The sequence below is a fragment of the Ambystoma mexicanum genome, chromosome 7q (genome assembly GCF_040938575.1).
Source record: "Ambystoma mexicanum isolate Mex_15411 chromosome 7q, UKY_AmexF1_1, whole genome shotgun sequence".
In the NCBI taxonomy this organism is placed as follows: Eukaryota; Metazoa; Chordata; class Amphibia; order Caudata; family Ambystomatidae; genus Ambystoma; species Ambystoma mexicanum.
In genome coordinates, this window is record NC_090941.1 from 711,557,779 (window position 1) to 711,583,639 (window position 25,861).

Genomic DNA, 25,861 nt, shown 5'->3' on the forward strand with positions numbered 1-25,861 from the left:
GTAAATAAATGCCTGAGAGTTCTGAAAGGACGCATCAGCCTTCGCCCCAAAGAGAGGGTTGCCATCAAAGGGCATGTCCAGAAGTTTTGATTGAACATCAAGAGAAAGTCTGAGGTTCTCGTCCAAGAGTGCCTCCTCAGGACCAAACACGTCGCAATTTGCCACACAAGCAGCCGTGTGATGGCCCGATTGCAAAATCTGGTAAGCAGCTTCTCTCCTGTGTGTGAAACCAAAGGGTGTCTCACCTGCTAGTCCCCAGGGATCTCTCTCTCAGGTGGCCTGGGCACGGCCATCACCTTTGGATCCAGACCCCCGGGGTGGACCAGTGCAGGATGATCACCTGGGTGAGGGGTCTTTGGGAAGTGGGGTTGAGGCAAACTATGGTCAGACACAGTATTCCCCCCGTGCCCGTTCTCATGCCTACCCTATTTTATAGGATTCTCCAATTTCCCAATCCCCCCTTCTGCATGAACACTGGGCCGAGGAGGAGGGCGACAGAGTAAAGAGGCTAACCCTTACATATCTCATTGGAAATGCCCAGCTAATCCGGTTAGGCAAAGTCAGACACTTGACTTTAATCACATACATCTGATACCCATTAGCTCTCCCCAAACGGATAAAAGGCAGAACATATAGACAGTCTCTGAGCAAGGTAGAACACGAGAAGGAATAGATCTTCCGGGGCGAAGGCGAACCCACTGAAGCAGAACGACCGATCGAGGGACGAGAGAAAAGGGTAGGGAAATTCAGGAGATCCCTGCAGGAGGTCGTTGCCTCTGAAGAGCAGTGAAAGATACATGGAGAAGGCCAAATCAGAGACAAGAAGACTGCATTGTGTTTCAAGGACACCAGGCAACAGAGTTGGAGAGGTGAGGCCAAGTCTGTGGTATTAATCTTGACTCATGAATTAAAGCTGCAAAAACAAGAAAGTAATGCACACAGCCGGCGAGTTAGCAAACGACATGAACGGCCGGTGTGTGTTAAGGAAAATTGAAGTTGCAACAGAATATCTTATGATTGAAGGCTGCGCGCATGCTGATGAAATGCAAAGGAAGGCAGACCTGTGGTGAACTTTAAGTTACTGATAACTGTAAAGCCAGTGATACAGAGTAGCAGAGTGGTCTGTCGACAGGAAATAGCCCACTCGAAAGTCTCTGTGAAATATGTGATACCTTGTTATAAAGCAGCAAAGTAAACAAACTACTTTAAGTGAAAGATTTTTATGAACATTTGTGATTGTGATACTGAACTACCAGGAGACACTGGGGCAAATAATACAAGAGTGTGAGCTGAAGAGGAAGTCGAAGTGGTCCTGCAGAGTTCTATAGTAAAAGCATTGCATATCCGAAAGTCTTCGACATCCGTGAAAGGTCCAAAGTTAGGGGAAGGGACCCTTAATGAATGTGAATTAAGCTTGGGGAAGGGAACCCCTGCAAGTACTGTGATTGGGAGTTCCGAGACCGGCTGAGTGAGATCTACGTTGAATCAGGTACTTTTTAGTTGAAAGGTCCAAGCCCAACCGAGGAAGACCTGTGTTGAACTGTGCAAGAACGTTTGCAAGATGGAATTAGTGGCCATAACGTGGAATGCCAAGAAGGGCCTTGATCCACGTTTTGAACAGCTTTTGTTTGGAGAACCTGAGCCAGAGTGTGTCATCCTGTTTAGTATTCCATGCTGTAAAATGTGGGAAGGAAAGCTGACTCAGCCATGCTGATTCTTGATGTCATAACACTGATTTTTCTTTGCATACATATTGCCTATTACACACTTTTTGTATTATAGATATAGCAGGCATTAGGTTTTGTTAGTGTAGGCCATTTTGATTTGACATAGACTGACTAGGACCGTATTACGTATTTTCTTTATTATTTGATGATAAAGACTACTCACTACTCCCAGCTTAGCTATAGGGCAGTAGGAGTTTCGGCAAAGCCCAGAAAGATAATAAAGGTTTTGAAATGTGTAACGCTTTTATTTGCAAGTTCTCAGTAGCCCTGCAAACAACACTCCACGGACCAAAAGGATACTTGGCAAGTGTTCACAGCCTGCACCTTTGCTGGATACACTATGCGCAGTGGGCTCCTGTGGGCACCAACGGCACCAGGGCCAAAGCCACCAGGGACTTGGCAAAGATGCCCAACATTGGTTGCCCAATAAGACAATGTGAACAGGGTCAAAGAAACCCACAGCACATGCTTGTTACTAAATAGAACAATTCCCACAATAGTTGCTGGTTATTAAACAGTTTTACTATATATCACAACAGGATGCTCAATATTTATACAAACAAAATCAACAAAAGATACGTTTAGTGCTAGTCCGAAGTCATTGTCTCTGATCCTTAATAAATGACAAGTACATACCTTGGGAACCTTGAAGGATCACATGAGTAACACGTTTTAAACATACAGTACACAGTGCTTAAATGCAACAGAATAAAACCAGTGTGAAGTAGACACCGAGACTCAAAGTCATATGGTCAACACAACTGTGTTTCGGCCTTAGTGAGCTGAAATTGTAGCTGTTCTTGTGTGGGCCTTCATCAGGACGAGTTAAGTAGTGGTGGTAGTAGCTTCCTGTGGACTCTGTCGGAAAAATGTGACAGAGATACGAGTGAGGAGTGTGTGCGGGAATCTAAACTTTAACTATATTACATTAGTTATGGCAGTAAATGCATATATTAGAAGAATGGGGTGTCTCCAATGGAGACTAATCTGCATGATAATTGGAGATGACTAGTTCTTGTAGTTCCTTGTGTGGCAGAAATAGTCGCCCTTGATAATAAGGTAGATCATTGATGACTGAGCAGTCCGGGCCTTTCTTTACCCAGTCCTGCAGGGCTGTTGGATCGAAGAGTTGTTGGATCTTTACCTGAATATCCTCTAGTGTCTGTAGAGTAGTTATGCCAAGAATCCTTTGTTCTGAAATTATAGGTACCGCTTCTGGGTTCACATATGCTTCTCCCATCCCTATTTGGGATAAAGCGTCTGCCGTGCCATTTTTACAGCCTGGTCGATAAGTGATCACAAAATCGAACTCGGCAAAGAACAATGCCCATCGAAGTTGGCGTGACGATTGGGCCTTGGCTGTTTTTAAATACTGCAAGTTCCGGTGATCGGTGATTACAGTAATGGTATGCCTGGCACCGAGAAGATAGTGCCGCCAAGCCTTGAAGGCGGATTTGATGACTAATAACCTTTTATCGGTAACCGCTGTTAGGCAGAAACCTGTGCAGTTCCCTTTTGGGAACACTGCAAAAGATTTAGGACTACGGGTGTTAGCAGTAAACCCACTTGGTAGCAGTCTGTACAACCCAGATTTACCTGGTAGCTGTGGCTGAGCAGTCAGACTTCCCTCAAGAAGAGTTAGGCAGTATGCAAAGTATACACAATAGGCACTCAGTTACAATAATACAAGCAAACACTGACAAGAGCTTTGGTATCAAAGTATATAATTATTTATTTAAAAACACACTGTTTGAAACACTCCAGCACTCTTATTGTAAAACACTCTAAACACAGTTACTATTATAATATATACAACCCTTATTCCTTATCAGATAAGTCTTAGTTAACACCACTTATTTCCAGACAGAGGTGAGCGCTTAACTATAGATGGCACTCCAATAAGTTCATGAAGAAGGGAGGGAAAAAGACAGAATATGGGAAGATACACCACTCTAAGCTTTAGGAACACTATTAGCAAGGCAGGAGAGCAAAATGTCACTTGTGAGCCAAAGTCTATAGGCTGGGCCCACTCTTAGAGAGAGCAGAGCACAAATGCGCCCAAGATCACACAGTTACACTAGGCTTTGAAAGTCTTGCAGAGAGTTCGAAAAGAGTTTAGAGAGGCTCTGAAAAGTTTAGCCAGGATGTCCCAGGCTAACCCAGGTTCGAAAGCCGGGGGCTAAATCTACCCCGTACAGTCGGTGGCAAGGGAAGCTGGGCGGGACACGGTACCTTAAGTGGGAAGGATCCTCCAGCGGTGGCAGTTGTTCCTGGCAGCGGGTGCAAGTCTCGTCGTCGTCCAGGGGAAGAGAAGATCTCGACTTGGAGGAAAGATGAAGGTCGTTGTACTGCCAGGGAAGAAACCAGCTGCAGAGTTTTCCGGTGCTTGGCACAGGCAAGGCGGCCACGAGATACGTCGGGAAGGCGAAAAGACGGTGAAACTGGTTATCCCCACCAGTCAAAGGAAGAAGACTCTCCGGCGGGAGATCTCCTCTGTGGTTAGGAAAAGTGGTGAGACGATCCAGCAGGGCTCCACCGGTGGTGTCGTCGTGGCAGGTCGGCTCAGCTTCTCCCTCTTCGGATTCTTAGGTCCTGTGGCGACTTCTGAAGTTCCAGTCCCCAAAGCCCTGCTTTTATGCAGAAAACCCCCATTCACTCAGCCTAGCTGTCACTCAAACATGCTAAGTGGTGAGCCGGCCGGTTGTACTGGTTCTGTTCAGAATTTAAGACTAGTAAAGTCAATGGTGACTTTACATGCCCTGGGAGACAGTAGTCAGTCCCAGGGTATGGAGTCTATACTGGGGGGTCACTATGACACCCCTGTGTTACTGCACTGAGGGTGCTGTGTAACACACATCACAAAAACACATGAAGCCCTATGGAGTAAAAGACCCCATAGCCCATTAAACACATCTAGAATCAAGGAAACGCACTCAAATCATGTCCAAGAGTGAGGGTAAAAGAGTCTCACTCTTGGCAGGAGAAAAAAAGAAACCCCAAAAATCCAGCAAAGTTGCTGGGGGACTCACTAGGTTAGGAAATTCAGCCTAAACAGAGAATTCTCCCTAACAACCGCATAGTTTAACTCGGGTGCCGAAAACTTTCTGGACCAAAATGCTACTGGGTGAAGTTGACCAGTTTCAGGATCCTTCTGAGACAGGACAGCTCCCATGGCTAAACTGGATGCATCAGTTTCAACTCTGTATGGAAGTTCAGGGCGTGGGTGCTTTAATACAGGTGCAGACGTGAATTTAGCTTTCAACTCTTGGAAGGCGTTTTCAGCATCTTCGGTCCACAAGAAGCGTCTGTTTTTTCGCAAGAGTGCTGTGATAGGGTGTACAACATGTGAGAAATCCGGAATGAATGTGCGGTAGAAATTAGCAAATCCGAGCATGCTTTGTACTCCTTTAACTGAACTGGGTGATGGCCACTTGAGAATTGCGTCCACCTTTCGAGAGTCCATTCGGACTCCTTTTGTAGTCAGGATAAATCCAAGGAATTCAACTTCCGTAGCATGAAAAACGCATTTTTCCAATTTTGGTATAACTTGTGCTGGCGTAGTTTCTCTAGGACTGCACGAACGTGCTTCACATGGTCTGATTCTGAAGAGGAGTACACTAGAATATCGTCTATGTATACAACAACACAGACGTCAATGAGTTAACGAAGGACATCGTTCATAAAATACTGGAAAGTTGCTGGTGCATTGCACAACCCAAAGGGCATTACCTGGTATTTGCATAACCCATACTTAGTGTGAAAAGCAGTCTTCCATTCGTCGCCTTTCTTCACACGTACCAGATGATATTCCCCTCGGAGATCTAATTTAGTGTAGATGCAAGCGTCCTTTACTTGGTCTAGTAATTCTGGGATCAGAGGCAATGGGTATTGGTTCTTAACCGTGATCTGATTCAATGCGCGGTAGTCTATGCACGTTCTGAGGTCACCTTCCTTTTTTGACACGAAGAATAAAGCTGAAGATGCAGGGGACTTGGATGGACGAATGAAGCCATTGGCAAGATATTGGTCCAAGTATTGTCGTAGGTGAAGGTTTTCAGGTTCAGTAAGGGCGTAGATCCTACTACATGGATGTTGTGCACCGGGTATGAGATCGATTTGACAATCGTATGATCTGTGAGGTGGTAAGGTATTTGCCTGTTCTTTTTGGAAAAAATCCTGGAATTCTTGATATTCCTGAGGTAACTGCACGACTGGAGTAGCGACTGCGGCCAGGCCTTCATTCAAGGGTTTTTTCGGGTAACAAGTATGTGCACAATCCGGGAAGGTTATTCTCTTCTCTCGCCAATCAATACAAGGATTATGTGTTTCCAACCAAGGTATCCCCAGTATTATTTGAAACTGCGGGGCTTTGATTAAATCAAACACAATAGTCTCTCAATGCCCATCCTGACCCAATAGTGTCATCTCTGCGGTGGAATGAGTTACAGGCCCAGAGGCAATTTCAGTTCCATCGACTGTGGTGATGACATCCGAAGAGGTGGAGAGAGGTAGATTCATCCTAGAAGCCAATTCGTGGTCCACATAGTTTCATATGGCCCCGCTATCAATGTATGCCCTTACTGCGTGCATACGTGATGGTTGCCTTAGATCTATAAGGACCATTTTTATGATGAAGTGCGAGGTCTGAATATCCTTCTTCAAGCTCGGCAAGCGGAACTCTACACTTGTCGGGCGTGGTTGTTTCCCGAGTCAGACTCCATATGGCTTTTATCAGCAGCTCCTACCACTGTCTTGGGTGGTTTTACAGGGCAATCCCATAGAAAATGTCCCGAAGTTCCACAGTATAGACACAATTGCATTTGCCGTCTCCTTTCTCTTTCCTTCTGAGTCAAGGGTCCTTTAACCCCTCCGATTTGCATGGGTTCTGAGGCATCTGCTCCTTTGGGGGTAGCGTTGGGTTTAACCAACACCCGGTTCTCGAACTTGGCTCAGTCGGTCTTTCGGTTCTGAAGTCTGTGATCTAACTGGACCACTAAGTCTATATATTCAGCACAGTCTTGAGGTGGGTTCCGAACTTGAGCCAAAACATCTTTGAGTTCTCCTCGAAGTCTGCGATGAAATAACGTAATCCGTTTTACCTCGGGCCATCCAGTTTCCACCACCAACCTATTGAAGGTTGCGATGTAAGTTAGAAGGTCCTGGTTGCCCTGTCGTAGGGACAAACGTTCGTTATCCAGGCCTGTCCTTGGGAGTGCTGGGCAAATAGTCTTTCCATGCTTATTTGAAAACCCTAAAAATCCTGAAGAATAGGGTCATCCTGATTGACTAGTGGAATTGACCAATCTGCTGCACTGCCGCTGAGATATGATAATACAAAGGCTACTTTGGCTTGATCGTTTGGAAAGGTTCCAGGTCTGCATAAAAAGTGCAAGCGGCATTGGTTCATAAACACGGCAAACTTTTTCGGGTCCCCAGCAAAACGTTCCGGCGGGGCTAAAGGAATGCTCCCTGGTAGAACCACTTGCACAGGATTGCTCGATGAAACGGGAGTTGAATTCCCCCCCGAGTCCAGGTAATGGTGTTTGCCCAGCTTGGTTCTGCAATAATTGTCTCGCAAGATCATCAGTGCGTTCCTTAGAAACAATCAGTTCTCTCCTGAGTGTATTAGTTTCTTGGCGAGCTGCATGTACTTCAGCCCTAAGTTCCCCTAATAATAGGGCTAATTGGTCAGTTTCTGAGGTCCCCATGACACCCGGGTGAGGATTTGTAGAAAGGCTTCGCGTTCTGTTACGCTCACCTGGTTCCCACAGGGGTGTCGGGCGGAACTGGACAACCACGGTCTCCACCAACGTGATGCATAGTGCAGAGATGACTGACTGGACTGGCCCACCTAGCTTTGTCTGCTTGACCCGTAGAAGTAGTCTCCTAAAGCCGCAGAAAGGGTATTAGCCACCCGTGGATTTGAGTAATAGCCCCTCAATGCGTCCCCATTTATCACCTCTGATATTCCCGTTCACAAAGCTCACCTTATAGTTTTGAATGATGAGCTCTCCATCCTGCAAGGAACGCAGGGGCGCGTTGATGGCCAGTTACTTCACTGGCTTGAGGATATTGGAAGAGTTCTAGACAAATCTTGGGTCCAAAACTCTTAGCGAAGGACCGTACGCATATAGTTCTTAAGAGTTCAAAAATGTCTGAATAATCACTCTTGTCCAATTCCTTTGTTTCTCTTGCAGCTTAGACCCAAAAGAAGATAGTTCTGTGGCAGCTAAATCGTTCAGGTAAGAGTCTGTGCTGTCCGTTAAATGATGCCAAAGTTTAACTTGCAGCTTTCTCTTTCCTTACAGGTGCTGCGTAAGAAGATTTGGCGTGCTGGTGAATAATAACTCCGGCGGTAAAATCAGGTAAGCATATGGTGGCAAGAGATTGTCCTTGTTTGTTTCCCCTCGGCTCACCTTGTTGTTTTCTTGTCCCCCTTAGGTGCTGGACTGCAGCAACATAGTGATGGAGGCAGCGCCGGATCGTAGAGATGCTGCGAGGAACGGTGAGTATGGCGCTGCGCTGCTGCTGGCGACGCAACGTGTTTAAATAAAGTCTTTTTCTTGTTCAAAGGTGCAATGAATCCGGAATCAGGTAAGAAACCCAATGTTCTTGTTCTAACCTTTCTTCTTCTTTCCCCTTCTTTCTAGGCGCTGTGGACTCGAGGCGGGCGTGGCACGAGGCTGGATGCTGACTGCAGGCACGGTGAGTGTTACGCTGCAGGATGCAGAATAACGCGAAGCGTGTGCTCCCCTTCGGCCGTGGTTTAAATAGCCTCCAAAGTAGTCCCAGGTAAGTATCCCTCCACAACCTCACCCGAGTAACAAAATAGTCCCTAGGTAAAGTAGTTCCTTCCAAGCCTCACATGGGCTTGGATCTCTTGCAGCATGGTCTGTATCAGGTACGTTTTAACATATGAGCCTGGCGTCTATGGAGCCAGGACTGTTTCCCCATATGAGCCTGGTGCCATAGATGCCAGGACTGTACCCATATAGCCCCTAACAAGGGTTGCTGGGCTTTCTCTGGGTAACATGATGCCTGCTTCTGGGGTTGCTGGACTTGGTCTGGATGCCCAGGGGTAGGCATCATGACATTAACAGTGCCAACCTGAAGACCAAAAAAAGTAAAAAGAAATCAAGAACAAAGGTTGGACAAGTCAACGTATCCAAGCTCTAATCATGGCACCAAGCCTAGAACCTAAGTCACCGGCATGCACAGAATTACTTGGTAGCTGCACACCTATCACTTTGTCATAAACGTTTCACTCCTTGTACCTCTCAAGAGCCAAACATGAAGGCTCCATCCTTCAACACCACAAATAACAGAGGCAGAGACTTTGCTCCTGGATTCAACTATTGCTCTATGTCAGCAGAAGACGTGCCTCTGTTGCTGTTTGCCAGAAGAATCTTGACCCCTATTCCGGAGAGCAAATGTGGTGTAGGGACAAAAAGGAGAAGTCAAGAAGGAGAAGCCAAGACCCTTGGACTGGTAGTCCAGCAGCCTCCCTGGCAAAAGAAGTGTGAGGGTGAAGTGTGAGTGTGCTGGACCACCAGCCCATGTGTCTTGTGTGAGAAACCTGAGGGTATCCTCACTCCTACCCCCATGGATCCTCTTCTCAAGTTGCCAGGGAAAGGCCCATCGCTTTTGCATCCTGACTCTGGGGGTGGAGAAGCAAGGGAGAATCACCTGACTGGAGGGTCCTTGGAGATCGGGAGTGGGGTACCCACAGGTGAGACATGGTATCCCTCCTTTCCCTCGGAAAACCAACCTAATCCTCCCCCGGCCGTTACGGGCTACTGTAAGACATCTCCCCTCATTTGACCGATTACAGTACTGGAAGAGGCGACTTGGAGTAGTGGGCACCAATAGGTATTTTCACCACTCTGGTACTGAAATGAAGAAGATGGCTGTACAGGAGTACCATTGGGGAAGTCAGGCATGTCCCACAAATAGGTTGCCTAAAGGTCAGGCAATTGGACTTACTAGCCCACACCTGTGGACCCTTTAATACTCCTAGGGAGTATACGAGATGGGGCTGCACATTAGAAAGAGAGTCCTACGTTGAGAGGGCCTTTCCTCTAAGGTATCAGAGCCAGCAGAGCCAGCGGTGAGGAAGCCGAGATCTGTGAGCTCCCTTGCGGGGGCAAGTTTGCAGTTTGGCGTTTGCACCTACGGTCAGTGAAACGTTCTGGGGTTAGATTGTGAGACCTAACCCTAAAGACTGATACCTATCCACGGTGTGCTTGGCTGATTTAATCTAATCACTTGCCCTCGCAAAGCAGGCTGCATACCAGTGCAGTCAGCCTTTTAGTTACTACACACAGAAAATAATACAAGGCTTGAGCTGGTGTTCGGGGGAGTGCCAGTGGCAGACAGTGCTGCAAGAGTGTTCTCTGTAATTCCGGGGTTTCCCGGAGCGTTGGTTGGAGGACTCATTCCAGAGGTAGGTGCAGCGAGGACGGTGAGAGGACGTCGACTGCATCCATACAAACACGCCCACACAGAAGTAAGCATCAATCTCTTCAAGCATTATAGTGGGCAGGGTACGATTGCCTTGGTCTTGCCTTAGTCTTGTGACCAGCTGCACTATTTGTACTAACTTTACCAACTGCAATGATATGGCGACTGCTTAATTTCACAGCGGTAGAATGCTTATTACTGCAAAGGGGTTGGCTGTATTAAAGGACATTAAAGACAAAAACAGAGATGGGGACAGAGACCGCCTCTATCGCAGGAATAGCACAAGAGGGTGTAGAAAGAGTGGAGTGACTTTGGTGAAATTATCCCATCCATCCCTTTTCTCTGAAGTAGCTGGGAGAGCCCTGATAACGGATAGGGTGAGCCCTGGGAGAGCTCCCCCGCTTGTTGAGGACCATTCCTCTTTGAACAACAGTTTATCCTTGGCAACGATACAGGCATTTCACCAGTCTACTCTCACTCTGCAAGAATGTCCCGTAGCCACACCTATACACCTGGAGCCGCAGGCGCACAAAGAGGCAGTTTTAAGAGTGGGCAGACACAGTCTTACCCAGAGCATGATGTCTAAGGAAAACTTGAATTAATCTATTGTTCTGGACCCCTCCTTTGAGCGCCTCTGCCAGGATATGGAAGGCATTACCGAAAGAACTTTCAGAACTACCTCCTCTGGAGTGGATGAGGGGTCCCTGCTCGTCAAGACAAATTCTCAATGAGGTGTCCTTGTGGAGCTCGATCAACATTGCAAGCAACGCCTCCAGGATCCCCCATCTCCTTAGCTTATTCCAGAGAGGTGCTCTGTCAACCTGATCAAATGCTTTTGATCGGTCCACTCAGGCCCCATAAAGTGGAGTTTCACTCTTCTCCATTGTGTTTTCGGTGACCAAGTTTAGAACAAGCCCATTCAGGGTGGTGGAGAGACCCTGTCTGAAGCCCGTTGTATTGCAGGACAGAATCTGTACGTTATCCGCCCATTTTGTAAGTCCCCTCAACAAAATATTCATGAAGATCTTGCTGTCTATGTCAAGGAGGGGGATCAGGCGATAATTCACCAGATTCAACCGATCGCCCCCCCCCTTGAAGAATGGTATGGCTATCGCTGTCTTCCATGAAGGAGGGAACCTGCGCTGCCTAAGTATTTCACAAAATAGTTGGTTTAGAAATCTTGCCCACAAGCCAGGCTCATTTTTGCAGACCTGATAAATGAGTCTATTCGGGCCTGCCGTTCTGGAGACTGATGACTTGGAAATAGTGTCCAGAATGTCCTCCTCCTCGAAAGGCAGATACCAGGGAACATTCAACCGAATTCCAATTTCTTCTTGACATTGCCACCTGTGTAGCAATTTGATTGCATGAAGTTTGCATTGGCTAGCTATAGAGACTTGAGGGGCAGCCCTGCACATCCTAGCCCACATGTTCAGGTCAATCTTTTCTCAAAGATCCTTCTCCCATCTATTCTTCAGGTGCGACGTGGAACCCCTCCCTGCCTCAACCAATTCTCTGTACATGGCGGATATTAAAGCTTTCATTTCTGTTCTGGAGTTCAGCAGTTTCTCAAAGGGGGCGAGTTCTCTATCCACTTTATCTTTCCATTCGACCCTTGTTAGAGCTCCCTTAATCTGCATGAAGTGGAAAACAGGGAGGGGGCCCAGCCCGAGGTTCTCACCAAGTTCCAGATTCGTAATAAAGGACCCATTCTTCCAGAGCTGACCCACCCTCTCCAGGCCTGCTTCAAACCAGGTTTGGAATCTGTCTAAATTAGGAATATTCTCTCTAAAGCCAGGAGCCCATAGATGACTGGGGGGGGGGGGGCAGGGGGGCGGCCACAAAGTTATTCCCTGCATATCCCTTCTCTCCCTCCATATTTCCCAGATGGTTCCCAGTATCGGGTGATCTCTTAATCTCCGTACTAGTTTGTTTCCCGGGACCCATAGCCAATCAGAGACCGTTGCCGGGGACAGATAGTGATTGTCCATTGCAACCCATTGAGGTTCTTTACAATTTCGTAGGTGGGGAATCACAATACGGAGCTGGGCAGCTTCATAATATTTCTTCAGGTATGGCAGTCCCGTTCCTCCCTTATCTTTAGGCAGTGTTAAAGTGTCATAGGCTACTCTTGCTCTTTTACCCTCCCAAAGGAACTTCACGATGGCCCTTTTGGCCTCATCAAAGAAGGTATTCAGTATTAGTATGCGGAGCATTTGGAAGGGGTAAAGAAAGCGGAGGAGACATACCATTTTGATCGCATTAAGTCTATCCAATCCACGATATTGTGAGTTTCTTCCATTTGGCTAGGTCCGCATGGAACTTTAGGAGGAGAGGTGGGAAATTGGCTTCATAGGGTTTGGTAATGTCTCTCGTGACCTGTATGCCTAGGTATTTAGATTCATCCTTTTTAAAACGTTTTCTTGGGGGTCGGTGATTCTTTCCTCCCTAATGTATGGATATATTCTGCATCAAAATCCCCCGCAAGAACTATATTGGCTCCACAGAAATTCAACTTAATTCCTTCCAGCAATGAGTTCAATATTGCCAAAAAGGCCAAAATTTCACAACAGGCGGGGTTCCAGTAAATATTTATAGCAATTAAGTCAGTGGGCCTCATTACGACCGTGGCGGTCCGGAAATAACGGTGGCGGTAAACCCGCCGCCACCGTTGTTTCCGGACCGCCTGATCCCGACCCCTGCAGGCGGGAGGTGATGTTCCCGCGAGGTCTGACCTGGCGGGTTTAACACCGCCCGCCTTCAGGCGGACGAGGAAACGCTGCCGGTGTTTCCATTATCCCGATTCCCATTGAGTCCCATAGGACTCAATGGGAATGGGGATTTACACCATTCCGCCTCTGTGATTCCCGGAAAACCGGGGTTGTAATGTCCCGGTAATTCCGGGAATCACGGAGGCGGAATGGTAATACGAGTCCGGCGTTAACCAGGCGGTTTTACCGCCTCGGTTAACGCCGGACTCGTAATGAGGCCCACTCTTGGGGTCATTGTACAGAACCAAGCCCCCAGAGCCAGCGTTATATGGGTCAGTCACCAACATGAAGATTCTCCTTTACCGGCAAGACGTGAAGCCCTACACCTTCAGGGGAGACCTTATGCAGTTACACACCAAAAGCAGTGGCATTTTCCAGAAGCAGCATGCAGGAAATAAAAAGTACTGTGGTCATGGGGGACTGCATTCATACCACCCATGACATTACATTCAGAGTCATGGAGGCCAACAACGCTGCCGAGCAGAAAGAGTATTGCGGTGCATTCTATCCTGGCTGAAAACATTCCCACTGGAGGATATATTTATAAGATATAGAATCTGCGGAAAGAAAGAATTCATAAGCAGGTGCAGTTCGATCTTACATACGAACACTGAACACTGACAAAATCGAAGTCCTATTCTTCCCTGCCAATACCCTCCCTCCTCCCTCTATCCCCTTTCCCCCATCCCAACTCCCCATCTTCCCCCTTTTCCCGCAACTTTGATCTCCATTTCGACTCTAACCTCTCCTTTACTCACCACATCTCTCTCACCTCCCGTGCCTGTCGCTTTCACCTCTATAACATTCGCAAAATCCGACCCTTCCTTACCTTTCACGCCACTAAACTCCTAATATCTTCTCTAATCTTCTCCCGACTTTTCTACTGCTCTGCTCTCCTCTTCGACCTTCCTTACTCACATCTAGCACCCCTCAAATCCAGCTACCATTCTGCCACCCGTTCTCTCTGTCTTCTCTCTCTTCACAATTCTATCTCTTCTTCACTCTCCTCCATAGGCTGGCTCTCCTTTCATTCTCATCGAAATTCAACTTCCTCTGCCTTGTCTGCAAATCTCTCCATGATCCTGCCCCAACCAACCTTTCCTCCCTCCTCTCATTCTACTCTCCCTCTCGCCCACTCCGCTCTGCTGACCACTTCCTACTTACTGTTCCACCCGCTCCTTGTGCACCATCCCGTTTCCGTTCCTGCCAGCTTCTTGCTCCACTCCACTGGAACTCCCTCCATCTTTCTATCCGCTCCATCACCTCATATTCCCCCTTCCACTCTTCTCTAAAATCCCACCTACTCCAATCTCTTTCCTGACAGTTCTCTTTGATCTTCTGTCAACTGTCCTACCCAACACAAGCTTATTCTGACGGCCCCACTGTAAATTGTTCCGTATATTGTTATCAGTTACTTGATTTATGAGTTAATTCAACTTGCTTGTAATGTAATGTAATGTTTCTCCTGTTGTTTCATGTAAAGCGCTTTGGTTAAAAGCGCTATATAAAATTTAATAAATGCAAATAAATCCAAATACACATCAGGAGTAATTCAGGGTTGAGGGCATGGAGTGAGGTAGTAAAGGTGCAGGTAGAGTAGTGGTGTTAAAAAGAGTAATTGAGAGGCACTCACTAAAAACCTTTTTTCCAATGAGCCCTGGGGAGGGGAGAGCAAAGATAGGACTGTAATTTAGAAATGCAAGGGGCCACAGGCTATTATTGAAATTTGTATTTAGTGGTGAATGAGAGAGTGGCTGGAAGGAGAAGCGTCAATAGTGAGATTGGCAGTGATGATGCATGAGGACAAAGACAAGATCAAGGAACGCTATGGAGGGAAGAGAGAATGTTCAAGAAGGAGAGAGTCTAGTTCAAGTTGGTGAGCATTAGAGATATTAGAGAGGTGAACCTCACCCATGCAAAGAATTAATACACTTGTTAAGATTAAATCCAGTTAGGTCAAGGTAAGAAAAAAAAGGAGGTAAGATGGACTGGTCTATGGGCTGAGAAGCTTTACATGCATGTGCTCATTCAGATGAGCATGGGCCTTGCTGTCCAATTTGTTAGCCCCCGTAGTGGAACCTTCGGCCTGTTGTGGTATAAACATTCTCTGCTTGGACTTACTGGGAAGATCAGGAGCCAGGACCCATTGGTGTTTTGTGTATTACATTCCTGATACAGACCGGTCACAGAGTCTTCCATCAAGGCATGGAACATCTGTATCTCATTCCTATGGAAGCATGAGTTGAAGCAATGGGTGCACAATCAGTAACAGCACAAAACAAGGCCATACCAACCTCATAACACAGAAGCATTCAATGCATCTACAGCTGATCAACTCACTAATTACAGGGGACTTAAGGAGAGTGACAAATCCTAAAGTAGCAGAATTGTACAGATCAAAGGTTTGCACATACCCAAATGGCAGAGGCTGAAAAGGCTTCAGAAGAAATGTGTGACAAGTTGCCAACACAATGCTTGAAGGGGGAAATCGGTTGGCTATATTCAATCTAACATCTCAAAGTAGCAATGGTGAAGGCCTTTAGAATTCTGCCCAAAAAACTCTAGAATCCTAAGAAAACTGTTACTGCCAGGTTCTCCTACACCAAAGATTATAGGGAGGCCCATGTCCCAAGGACTTACATGAGCTCCCAAGTGAAAACCAACTTGGAGATGTCCACCATTGCATGAGCCAACCTCTCTTGCGCTCAATGGATTTAATTCATGGTCCCTGGTTGTGTATGCTGCTTAAAAAGAGTCCCGGTATCCAGACACCGTATCAATGGAGGCGCAAACTGTTCTAAATCTCTCTTGACCAAAGGGTGAGACTTAAGAGACAAATACCAGAGCACATGCTACAGTTGAAACTCTAAAAAAACACTCCAAGGTTTTAAGGACCCTTCTTCTGCTAATGGCACTAAGCATGGGATGGACTATTGTTCTGGTCATGTGATTGCCACATAATCAGGCCTCACTTTGCCAGACATCATGGATTTAGCATGCAAGCATAGTACCAAAAACAGTCTATGCTTGTGATCGGTCCGAGGGTATGGCCCAGTATAGTGCTTGGGGTGGTACCTCTTAGTAAATCATGGGTTGAAATACCTCATGTGTTAGTGCAGGTTTAGGGTTTCCTGGCATTTTGGGAACTGGGCTGGTTATCTGCTGCGTGGGAAACTCGAGACATAGCTCAGTTCTAGGTTCTGAAGGCAAATTGAAATGTGAGCACCTCAAGACCAAACTATTGACTTTTCTTGAAGGCACATGTGTAGCTCTGGGAAACCAACCTTGTTGTGCTTAGCATGCAGGTTCCCAGAGCCATTCCTCAGTCTGGCTGTGGGTTTGTCAAGAACGACTAGATCACCAGTGGGACACAATGTGTAGTCCCAGAGCTCAGGGATACATGCTTAATCCACTTGAGTGCTGGGAAGGAAGCAGAGTGGCCAAGTATACTCGGAAGGACTAGCAATGGAGCTGGGCCAAGCACTCAGTATGCCTTCTAAAACATTTGATAAAGGTCTTTGGCCCTTTTTTCGAAAACAGGTATTTTTAGTCCAAGCAAAGAAAGGGAGGTGATTCTGAGAATGTAAGGATTAATGGGTTTTACTTAGTTTGTAGTTTTTGAAATACAATTCCTGAACTGCAATAGGAACCTTATTAGGCTTGCTGTGAAGTAGAGAGTTCTTTAAACCTTTAAATAATAAAATGGAAAGCAATTGAAACATACACTTGCTGACTGGATGAATAGTGCTCAAGCACGAGAGGAAATGCCACCCAAAGGAATAAATATTCCAGAAGAAACAAAACTTTCCTTAAAATCTGTGGTCAGTGGCATAAAGGGAGATTGTGCTAAGGGGAAGCTAAAACACTGAAATGACATTCTTGTTACACTGAAGATAAAAACCAAAGTCTCTGGTGTCTTACTTCACATCTTTCTTTAATATCTGTCTTTCAACCTAAATGTTTCCCTTATTCTTTAGGCATGCTTCCATCATCCCAATTTTAAAGAAACCTACTGCCGACCCATTGCTCATCGCAAATTTTCGTCCCATCTCCTTGCTACCCTATCTCTCAAAAATACTCGAACGGCTGGTTTACTCTCAAGTTTCTACTTTTGTTTCTAATTCCTCTATTCTTCCACAATTCCTGTCAAGCTTTCTTACTGCACGCTATTCCAAACACTCATCCCTTCTTATTCTTCTAGATCTTTCTGCTAAATTCGATACCACTGATCACTCCCTTCTATTGGCGTCCCTCTCTTCCTTTGGTTTCACAGGTTCTGTCCTTTCCTGGTTTAAATCATATCTGTCTCAAAGAACCTTTTCTGTCTCGTGGGCTGGCAAATCTTCTGAATCTTTTCTGCATGCCCATGGCATTCTACAAGGGTCTGTTCTGGGCCCTTTTCTGTTCTCCCTCTACACTTCCCCTCTTGCTGCGGGTATTTCCTCATTTGGTCTTTCATACTTCTTTTATGCTGCTGATACTCAACTTTTTCTCTTTTTCCTCTAACATTCACGACACCCTTGCTGCCTGTTTCTAAGCCATCAAATCTTGGATGTCTTCTCACCATCTCACACTTAATGCTGGGAAAACAGAGGTTTTCTTTTCCCTGCTAACACTCCTCTCTGTTCTCTTCCTTTGTCCTTTATTTCTTTTCCCCCATCCCAGCTTCCAATGTCTACTACGGCTCAAATTCTGGGGCCTTATCTTGACTCTACCTTATCCTTCTCTCACTACATTTCTCTAACCTTCTCTCACTACATTTCTCTAACATCACACACCTGCCGCTTCCATCTGCATAACATCCGTAAATCTCACCCATGTCTTACTTTTCAAGCTTCAAAACTGTTGACCTCTTCCTTGATTTTTTGCAGACTCTTCTTCTGCTCATTTGCTCTCTTTGGGCTCCCAATTTCCTATCTTGTCCCTCTAAAATCTGTATTTAACTCATCGTTCGTCATCTCTATGTTCTCTCTTTCCGAGATTTTATCTCAACCTCCCTTGCTACTCTTGGTTGGTTATCTTTTCACTCTCAACTCAAATTTAATTTATGTCTCATCTTCAAGTCCGTCTACAGACTTGCTCCTATCTTTCTGGTTTGCTATCCTTTTATACCCCTTCTCGTTCTCTTCGCTCTTCTCAATTTTTCCTGGTGGCACCTTGCCCCCCATGTGCTCAATCTCGCTTTTTTACTTTCGCTTTTAGCTCCTCTACATTTTAACGCCCTCCCCTACTTTATTCGTTCTATTTCTGCCTATCTTCTATTTCATAAGTCGTTGAAGTCTCATCTCAATTTCTCCAAAACGTTTGATTGATTGTTTTTTGTTTATCCTTATTCATTTTTATTGTACCGCTATCTGTTTCTCGGTACAGTGCCTTAGCTTAATGCGCTATATAAAATATAAATAAATACAAAAATACAATTACAAAGTAACATAGGATAAAGTACACTCGTGGAACCCAGCACTGTATGTTCAGACTCCTGGCCCGGCAGAAAGAAGGGCTTGGAAGTTGATCAATCACGTCTTCAATGAGAAACATGCATATGCATGCAATTGGGCTTTCCAGATTCTTTGGCAAAGGAATCTAGCCCAACCCCATACTAAGGACATGTATCCCATGTGAAGAAAGGAAGAGGGAGGAGTCAGCAGCCATTTAAGTAATGTAGACACTGACTGTACATTGTGAGAAAGGTAGACTTTGAATAAATTGTAGTCTCTGTGGTGTTTTATATTAAATACTGGGTGCTCAACTGATCAGAGGTTGTGGGATATCCGCAGTAGATATCAGGGAATTGTGGCTGTGAATAAACTCCAACTGGTATTTAACAAACTGCAGCTTGCGATCCGTTAATCTTTACAACAGGTTCCATATGAATTTGGTGTCAGTGGCCTTTCACCTAAATCAGAAACGTTTTTTTAAACATATACTACATCAATATTCCAACACAGTACATTTATTTTTGTAAAAGAGCCTTCTCATTCTCATGATGCTTCCGTAAAAATATATGTAGCTGCATTCTCACAGGAATGTAGGATTCCTTCTTTCCTTACGAACTATGAAATATGAAAACCTGCTGTTTTTGCTCAACATGATCCATTACATTTTCTGAAGGAGCCAAGAATGTATTGTCTTGCAGATTTGTTCTCAAATTGTTTTTAGAAAGGATACAGGCTGGCGATTTGGTACAGAACTTGAGCACTGTTCCTTAGTATTGCATGAAGTTTCAGAAAACAATCTAGAGCATCCTCCAGTCGACACAACTTCTTATAGGTCAAACCTAAAAAACAGACAATGTGCATTAATTCAAAGAGCATGTTAACATATTGCAATTAGGGACTCTTCCTTATGTTCAATGGCACCCATGTACGCATTTTCAAACGATATTTATTGATTTCAGAAACATAATTAACATATAACATTCATATTTCAATAACAAATGCTATAACTTTAAAAAGGAAGAGAAGCATGGAAACTTCAGCACCAATATATTTACTTTCTTGAATCTGCATTAGAGAAGTTTACGAAATATGGAATTAAATGCATTTCAGAGCCCCAAACTACCAAAACAAGCCATGAGACTGTCTACAACATCCCTCTATATCATGGCCAATAACCCCTAATGATGCTCACACAGAATGGTATGTCACAGACCTAGAATTTCAAATTCACACACTAGCCCTGAGCATGGTTTGTCAGGGAATAATGAAAGACCAAGTTAGACTAGGCCTAAAATGTTACCCTACTATCACAGTAAGAGGTGATTATTTGGAGGATGAACTCTTCAACTGCAAACTGAAACACAAACCATTTCGCCCATATCGATCCGAGCCACTTGTTTACGATAGATGACAATTCTTGTTCAGTAGTGACAGCAAAAAGGCATGGGCCATTGTTAGGCAGAATCCCGGGCAGTGCCCTTAGGGACTACTACACAAGATTAAGTCTACAGGTGGTAGTACAATTTCACCTTTGGTCCAAGCCTGTACTACACAGTTAGAGTGGTAGCAGTAGTGGAGCAGCCAGACTTATCTCAAGAGCAAATGAGCAGTAGTAGAGATTACACAAAGGATTACAATTACTGCGACTCAAGCAAACACTGACTCAAGGTTTCTGGTTAAAAAGTAAAAGTACATTTATTTTTAGACCATCTGTTCACAAAACACTTCACTTCTATTAATTAAAACCACACTTCAAAATACACTACACACAACCAATTTCCCTAGTGCTGAATAATTCACGGTAAGTACCTTTGGATTTGACAGACCGGTGTTGTGAAACAAAGACGTTACCGGGGGTTATCACGCGTTCACTTTTTGACAGTAATGACAGTTCGGTCTTACGAAAGAGAAGCATACCCGCGAACTGAAATGTTACCGTAGTCAAACACACTCAGCACATGAATTAACACAAGAGATTTGGAGATAAAAATCATAGGCAATACTTTTGTCAAGGCAGATAGAATAAAGAGACACTTTCTAAAACGTAGATGAAAGTCAATAGGCCTGCGCCAGTGTCAATGGGACAGGGGTCCTGTTGTCAAAGATCACAAGGTTAAAACAGTTCACGATTCGAGATTGCCAGGAGTACTTAGATATTGTCAAAAGGGAAGCAAAAGTTATAAGAGGGAAGGAAGATAAGAACAAGCCTTTGGTGAGGAGAAAAGGGTTCACCCTAGTTCCTCGAAGTCAGACACAGTACCTTATTCGTATGAAGAAGAGCTGGTGCCATGGCAGTTGTTCCTGGAAGTTCCTGCAGACTCGCGGTTCCTGAAGCTTCAGTCGCGGGGACAAGAAGGAGGACATCTGGAGCGATCTGCACTACTCAGGGATGAAGCCAGCAGCAGCAAAAGCAACAGTGAATAAAAGGTGTGCTCCTTTAAAACAGGAGAGGCTCTTCAGATGGCTATCCGGACCACTACAGCTGTGTGCAGAGATTTCGATCAAGAAGAGGATCCTCTGCCTGTGGAAGGTGAGCTGGTTGATCTCACCAGGCTCAAGGGAAGAAGACTCCAGACTGGATCTTCTCTTGTCGTAGAAGGGTAGATAGCTCAGGACTGCAGTAGGGCTTCACCGGGACTCCGGAGTTGCAGCAGCTGTCTTCTTCTCTGCTTCTCTTCGGTTCTTTGCAGTTCCAGTGGCGACTCTGACTTCCAGCTCAAGAGTCCTGCCTTTTATGCTCAAATCCCCCATTCACACAGCCTGGCTGTCAATCACTCAGCAGGGGGGTTGTCCGGCCCGGACAACCACCTCAGCCTATCAAGACAAAGTGTGACTTGGGTCTCCAAGGATAACCCTGTGAAGGGGGTGACTACACCCCTCCCTCACATTCAGCCCACCTAGACACCCAGGCGCCAAAGGAGGGCTTCTGGACAGAAGCCCGCCAAAGGTCGCCGAACAAAGGAGGCAAACATGGTTTGCCGCGCAAAGTAAAACACAAGAAGGACTTGAACAAAAAGAAATGGCAATAAAACCCAACCGGAGCCGAAATAAAAAGTATTTGGTCAAGCGGGTTTAAGTTTGAGGCTAATATAATAGCCTAAAACAGTACCACGTTTAAATAGTATAATCGCAGTAGAAAAGTTAGGGTAGATACCACTGCCACCAGCCAAGTCCTAGTGTTAAGAGAGAAAAATAAAGCGCAGAGAGGTATGGACAAAAAGGGATAGGAACTAACCCTTTCCAATACTCCATGTAAGATGGGGTGTACTGGGTCCGTAGTTTTTAAATGACTACATAAAGTAAATGGCAACTTTACCTGTTTCTGGGAGACAGTAGTCGGCCCCAGAAAAATGGAGTCAGATGGAAGTCTCAAAGACAACCCTGTGTCACTGCACGGAAGGTGCTATGTAACACACAAGAAAGTGGGGCTCATGGAGTGGTGTAGCTCCAGAGCCCAAGATCACACAAACAGTAGAAATACACATGGCAAAACACATGTAAGAGTGGGAAAAAGGGCTCACACTCTTACCAGGTGAAAAAATAAACCCCTGAAATCCAGCAAAGCTGCTGAGGGACTCACTAGGTGAGGGAAATTAGCCATAGATGGGAATTCTCCCTAACAGCCATGTGTATGGTGGCACAAAGGCAAACAGCTGTTCTGCAAATATGCATTGCTTAACTGCATTTCTGCACCAGGGCAAAATTGACCTGCACCACTACAACATTTTCTAATGAGGTATTTTTGTTAGATTTCTTATTTTTTGTGCCATTTGCAGCAGAAAATCTATAGGTTAACCTACATTCTGTAGGTGAAATAAAATTCAGCATCTTCAATCAAATGTCGCCTGAGGAGGTAAAGTATACTTCCCTAAAAAAGAAAAATGTTGTTGCCTTGCAAGGCTTTCCTTCCTAGTGTTTTGCTAAACTAACATAATATGCAGTTTAGCAAAGGGTGAGGAACCTTTTAGGGTGGGTATTCCTTAAGTTGGATCTCTGCGCCCTTTTAAATTGGTGTTTAGTTATTTCCTGATGTCCGGTCGCACGGAGAGGTAACCTCGGAGTGTCTGGTTCCTCAACTCCGTTGATTAGTAAGTGATTCCAAAATGGTTACTTTGACTTATTACCCATGTGCCCATATTCCTTTGAGAAAAAAGACAAGTAGCAGTTTCCTCAATTTTTCAATGTAAATAGATTTAATTTTTCTTTTCTTCAAATAAGAGTGCCCTCTGTGATTACACGTGTTTCGATGGATCCACCGTCTTTCTCAAATCAGGGCTAGTCATGTTACATATAAAATAACAATTTGTGACAACATAAAATGTTTGGAATTTTGTCATGCATTACAATAGTGAAACCCCATAAAGAAGAGAGATTGGCCATTTGGGGGGGGGAGGGTAGGAGTGTTAAGGGATGAAAAACACATCAACAAAGAAAAAAAAGAGAAAAACAATACATTAGTCTATACCAGTTTTCATACAAACATACTGTCCATATGTCACAGTTTCCATGGTTTTTATTTCATTACATTCGTTCTATAATCCTTTGAGAAAAAGGTCTGTATGGTATTTAGGCTTTAAAAGAAGTCAGCTTACCTAATTGTAGTTTTCCACAATTATACTTTGTGTCATGTGTGTCCAGTCATGGGTTAAATCCCAGCCTGTGTAAAAGAATTAATGAATGTGTGTCATTTCACTCGATTTTTCTGAGAGGTTATTTTTCTAAATTCTCTACGTTAAATTCTGGGTGCTTTTATACCTCTTGTTATACATAGTTGTGGACAGTTGCCTCTTATTGGGTTTTGCCGCATAGTTAACAAATTAGTTGATAACCGAAAAATGTGTCCATTGTTTACACGTTGTGATTAAAAGTCTTTAGATTTCTTTCTTCAAATTAACCCGCGCTCCTCACGTGATCACGCGTGTATCTAAGATTGAAGTATCCCCTCCGAGAGCCCCTCATGCTCGCTTACCTTCCTGAATCAAATCTCGTGCTAATCCGTCCTCTCGAGCTCTGCTCGTTCACTGAGCTTCCTCGTATAAACACTATGTCACCTAGCAACGTAGTCCTACTACTATTCCTATTGCCGGCGGCCATACTTTGGGCCTGTGTCACGTATCGCTAATGTCACTACGTTAATACATGGAACTTTGTAATGCCCTTTAATTAAGTGTATTTACTGATTAAAGCTCCTTCCCACGTTGTTACTATAGTAAATGATTGTTACAGAAATATAAATCAGTATATGACGTAGATTCACGTTGTGCGTTGTCCCAGTCTTTTTTCAGTTTTTATTCCTGTCTAGTTTTTGTGTAACATTATTGCTGCACAGAATTGTTTTAAATTCCTAGTGTTATGTTTTAATTCAGGGTATTTCTTGAACAAAATTATTTTAAAATCTTGCGGTGTGAGTTTTATTCTCTAGTGGTGTGCCGTTGCATTTAGGGCTTCCCTTACGCGCCTTGGTAGGGCAAATTGTACTATGGTGTCATTTTTACATTTTTTGTTTTTTGTTTTTGTCTTTTTGTAAAGCATATTTCATGGGCCCAATACCATACATAACCATTCCTCTGATTATTCCTTACAAGAAAGAGGCCATCTCATTGTCAGAATTTAGTCCCCTTTCTACTGTGCGAAATTTACAAATTAATTTCGCTTCTTCCTGTCTCAATTTCTTATCCTGGTCTCCGCCCCTTGGGCCTAATACCACTTTCTTGAGACCAACAAACCTCAGTCGTTTTTTGTCATTTAGCTGGTGGTTCATTTGCCAGTGTTGGCCTAATGGTAAATTTATGTCTTGGCTTCCAATGTTTGATAAATGTTCTTGTATTCTTGTTCTTAATTGGCGAATCGTGCTTCCTATATAGATCTCTTGGCATTGACAGATTATGGCATACACAACATATTTCGTTTTGCAGTTTATTTGATCCTCTATAATGTGACTTTTGCCATGTTTATCTTTAAAGGTCACAGTATTGTTGAGTGCATGTTTGCACATTGAGCATGTGCCACATTTTCGAAATCCTTTAGGTGGTGGTGGAAGCCATGTCGGCAAATTGTCATTTTTAAGTTCTGGAAGGAAAGACGGGCTTAGGATATTCTTGATTGTTTTCGCTCTTTTGAAGATTATGGAAGGACTGTCCTCAATGTACTTCTTCACATTGGGATCCAATTGTAATAAGTGCCAGTTTCTCTTCAATATTTTCCTTAGAACAATATTGTCTGTGCAATAGGTGGTGATGAAACTAATTTTGTCTTTTGCTATCGAGTTCAAGGGATTGGTGATTAGGGTACTTGCCCTGTTTAGTTTGGTTGCTTTCTCCTGCGCATGTGCTATGATTTTCTTCCCATATCCTCTTGCCTTGTACCTTTTCATTCATTGCACAAGTTTGTTCTTCAGAGCAGTTCCTCCTGGCTCTAATGAATTCACCCTTGGGTATATTCTTGATCACTGGGTTGTAATGACAGCTGGTGGCTGTTAAAGTAGAGTTTGCTTCTATACTTTTTCTGTAAGTTCTTGTGTTAAGAGTTTTTTATGATACATAGATATTGAGGTCTAAAAAATTGATCTCATTTGCACTTGAGTTACCAGTAAATTCTATCCCCATTGTGTTCTGATTGGCCCTCTTCCTTAATTCCTCAAGTCCTTCTTTATTGCCCTTCCAGATCAGAAGAACATCGTCTATGTATCGTATCCATAGTATCACATTCGGTTCATACGCCTCATCTGCATAGATATATTGATCTTCGCACATGGCCATTGTTAAGTCCGCTAGTGCCGGGGCATACTTGATCCCCATCGCTACCCCTCTTATCTGTTTGTAAAATTGTCCATTGAATATGAAGATATTGTTTTGTAATGTTAGGAGTAGCATTTCCTTGAGCATGCTCACTGATTGATAGTTCGATGCCGTTTCCTTAGAAAAAATATAGTCAATGGTTTCTGTAGCAGTATCATGTCTTATAGATGTATAAAGTGATTTCACATCCCAAGTGGATAGTAAATAGTCATCTTGCCATTCTAATATGCATTAGACTAAAATACAGTGATTTTATGTATATGACGAGTTTTAAAATAATTTTTGGTTTTGGGGAATTTTTGTGGCACAAACCATTGTTACAAAAAAGAGATGAAATGGGGGTTCGGAACTGAATATCTGGTTGGCTTAGCAACCAGCAATGCCATGGGATGAAATGGCCAATTACTAACATTTATTTTTCCAAATTCCTCTGCTGTACTACCCAATGAGGAGCTCCCTAGCAAGATGTGCTCCTATCAGCAGCTTTTTAAGGAGCAAGTCAGCCGGGCTTTCCATTTCCCAGCTGTGTAATGATTTGCCTTATTGGGCGATTTTGGTCTATTTTGGGTACACTTGGGCTTTTGCTGGGCTACTTTTGGCCACTCCCTCTGCCCCCACTGACCCAACACCCATTGCATACGCTGGTTGGGTTATGTTTGGGCTTTTTT

General features: G+C 44.4%; 1 protein-coding gene across 4 annotated transcripts in view; it reads right to left on the minus strand.

The window, feature by feature from the left end:
* Positions 1-25,861, minus strand: part of IFT88 (intraflagellar transport 88) — a 2,010,164-nt gene that overhangs the window by 941,505 nt on the left and 1,042,798 nt on the right. For all 4 annotated transcript variants that reach the window (XM_069640006.1, XM_069640003.1, XM_069640005.1 and 1 more), the window contains one exon: positions 19,127-19,235. In XM_069640006.1, the coding sequence (XP_069496107.1) occupies positions 19,127-19,235 (109 nt within the window). The remainder of the gene's footprint in view (positions 1-19,126; positions 19,236-25,861) is intronic.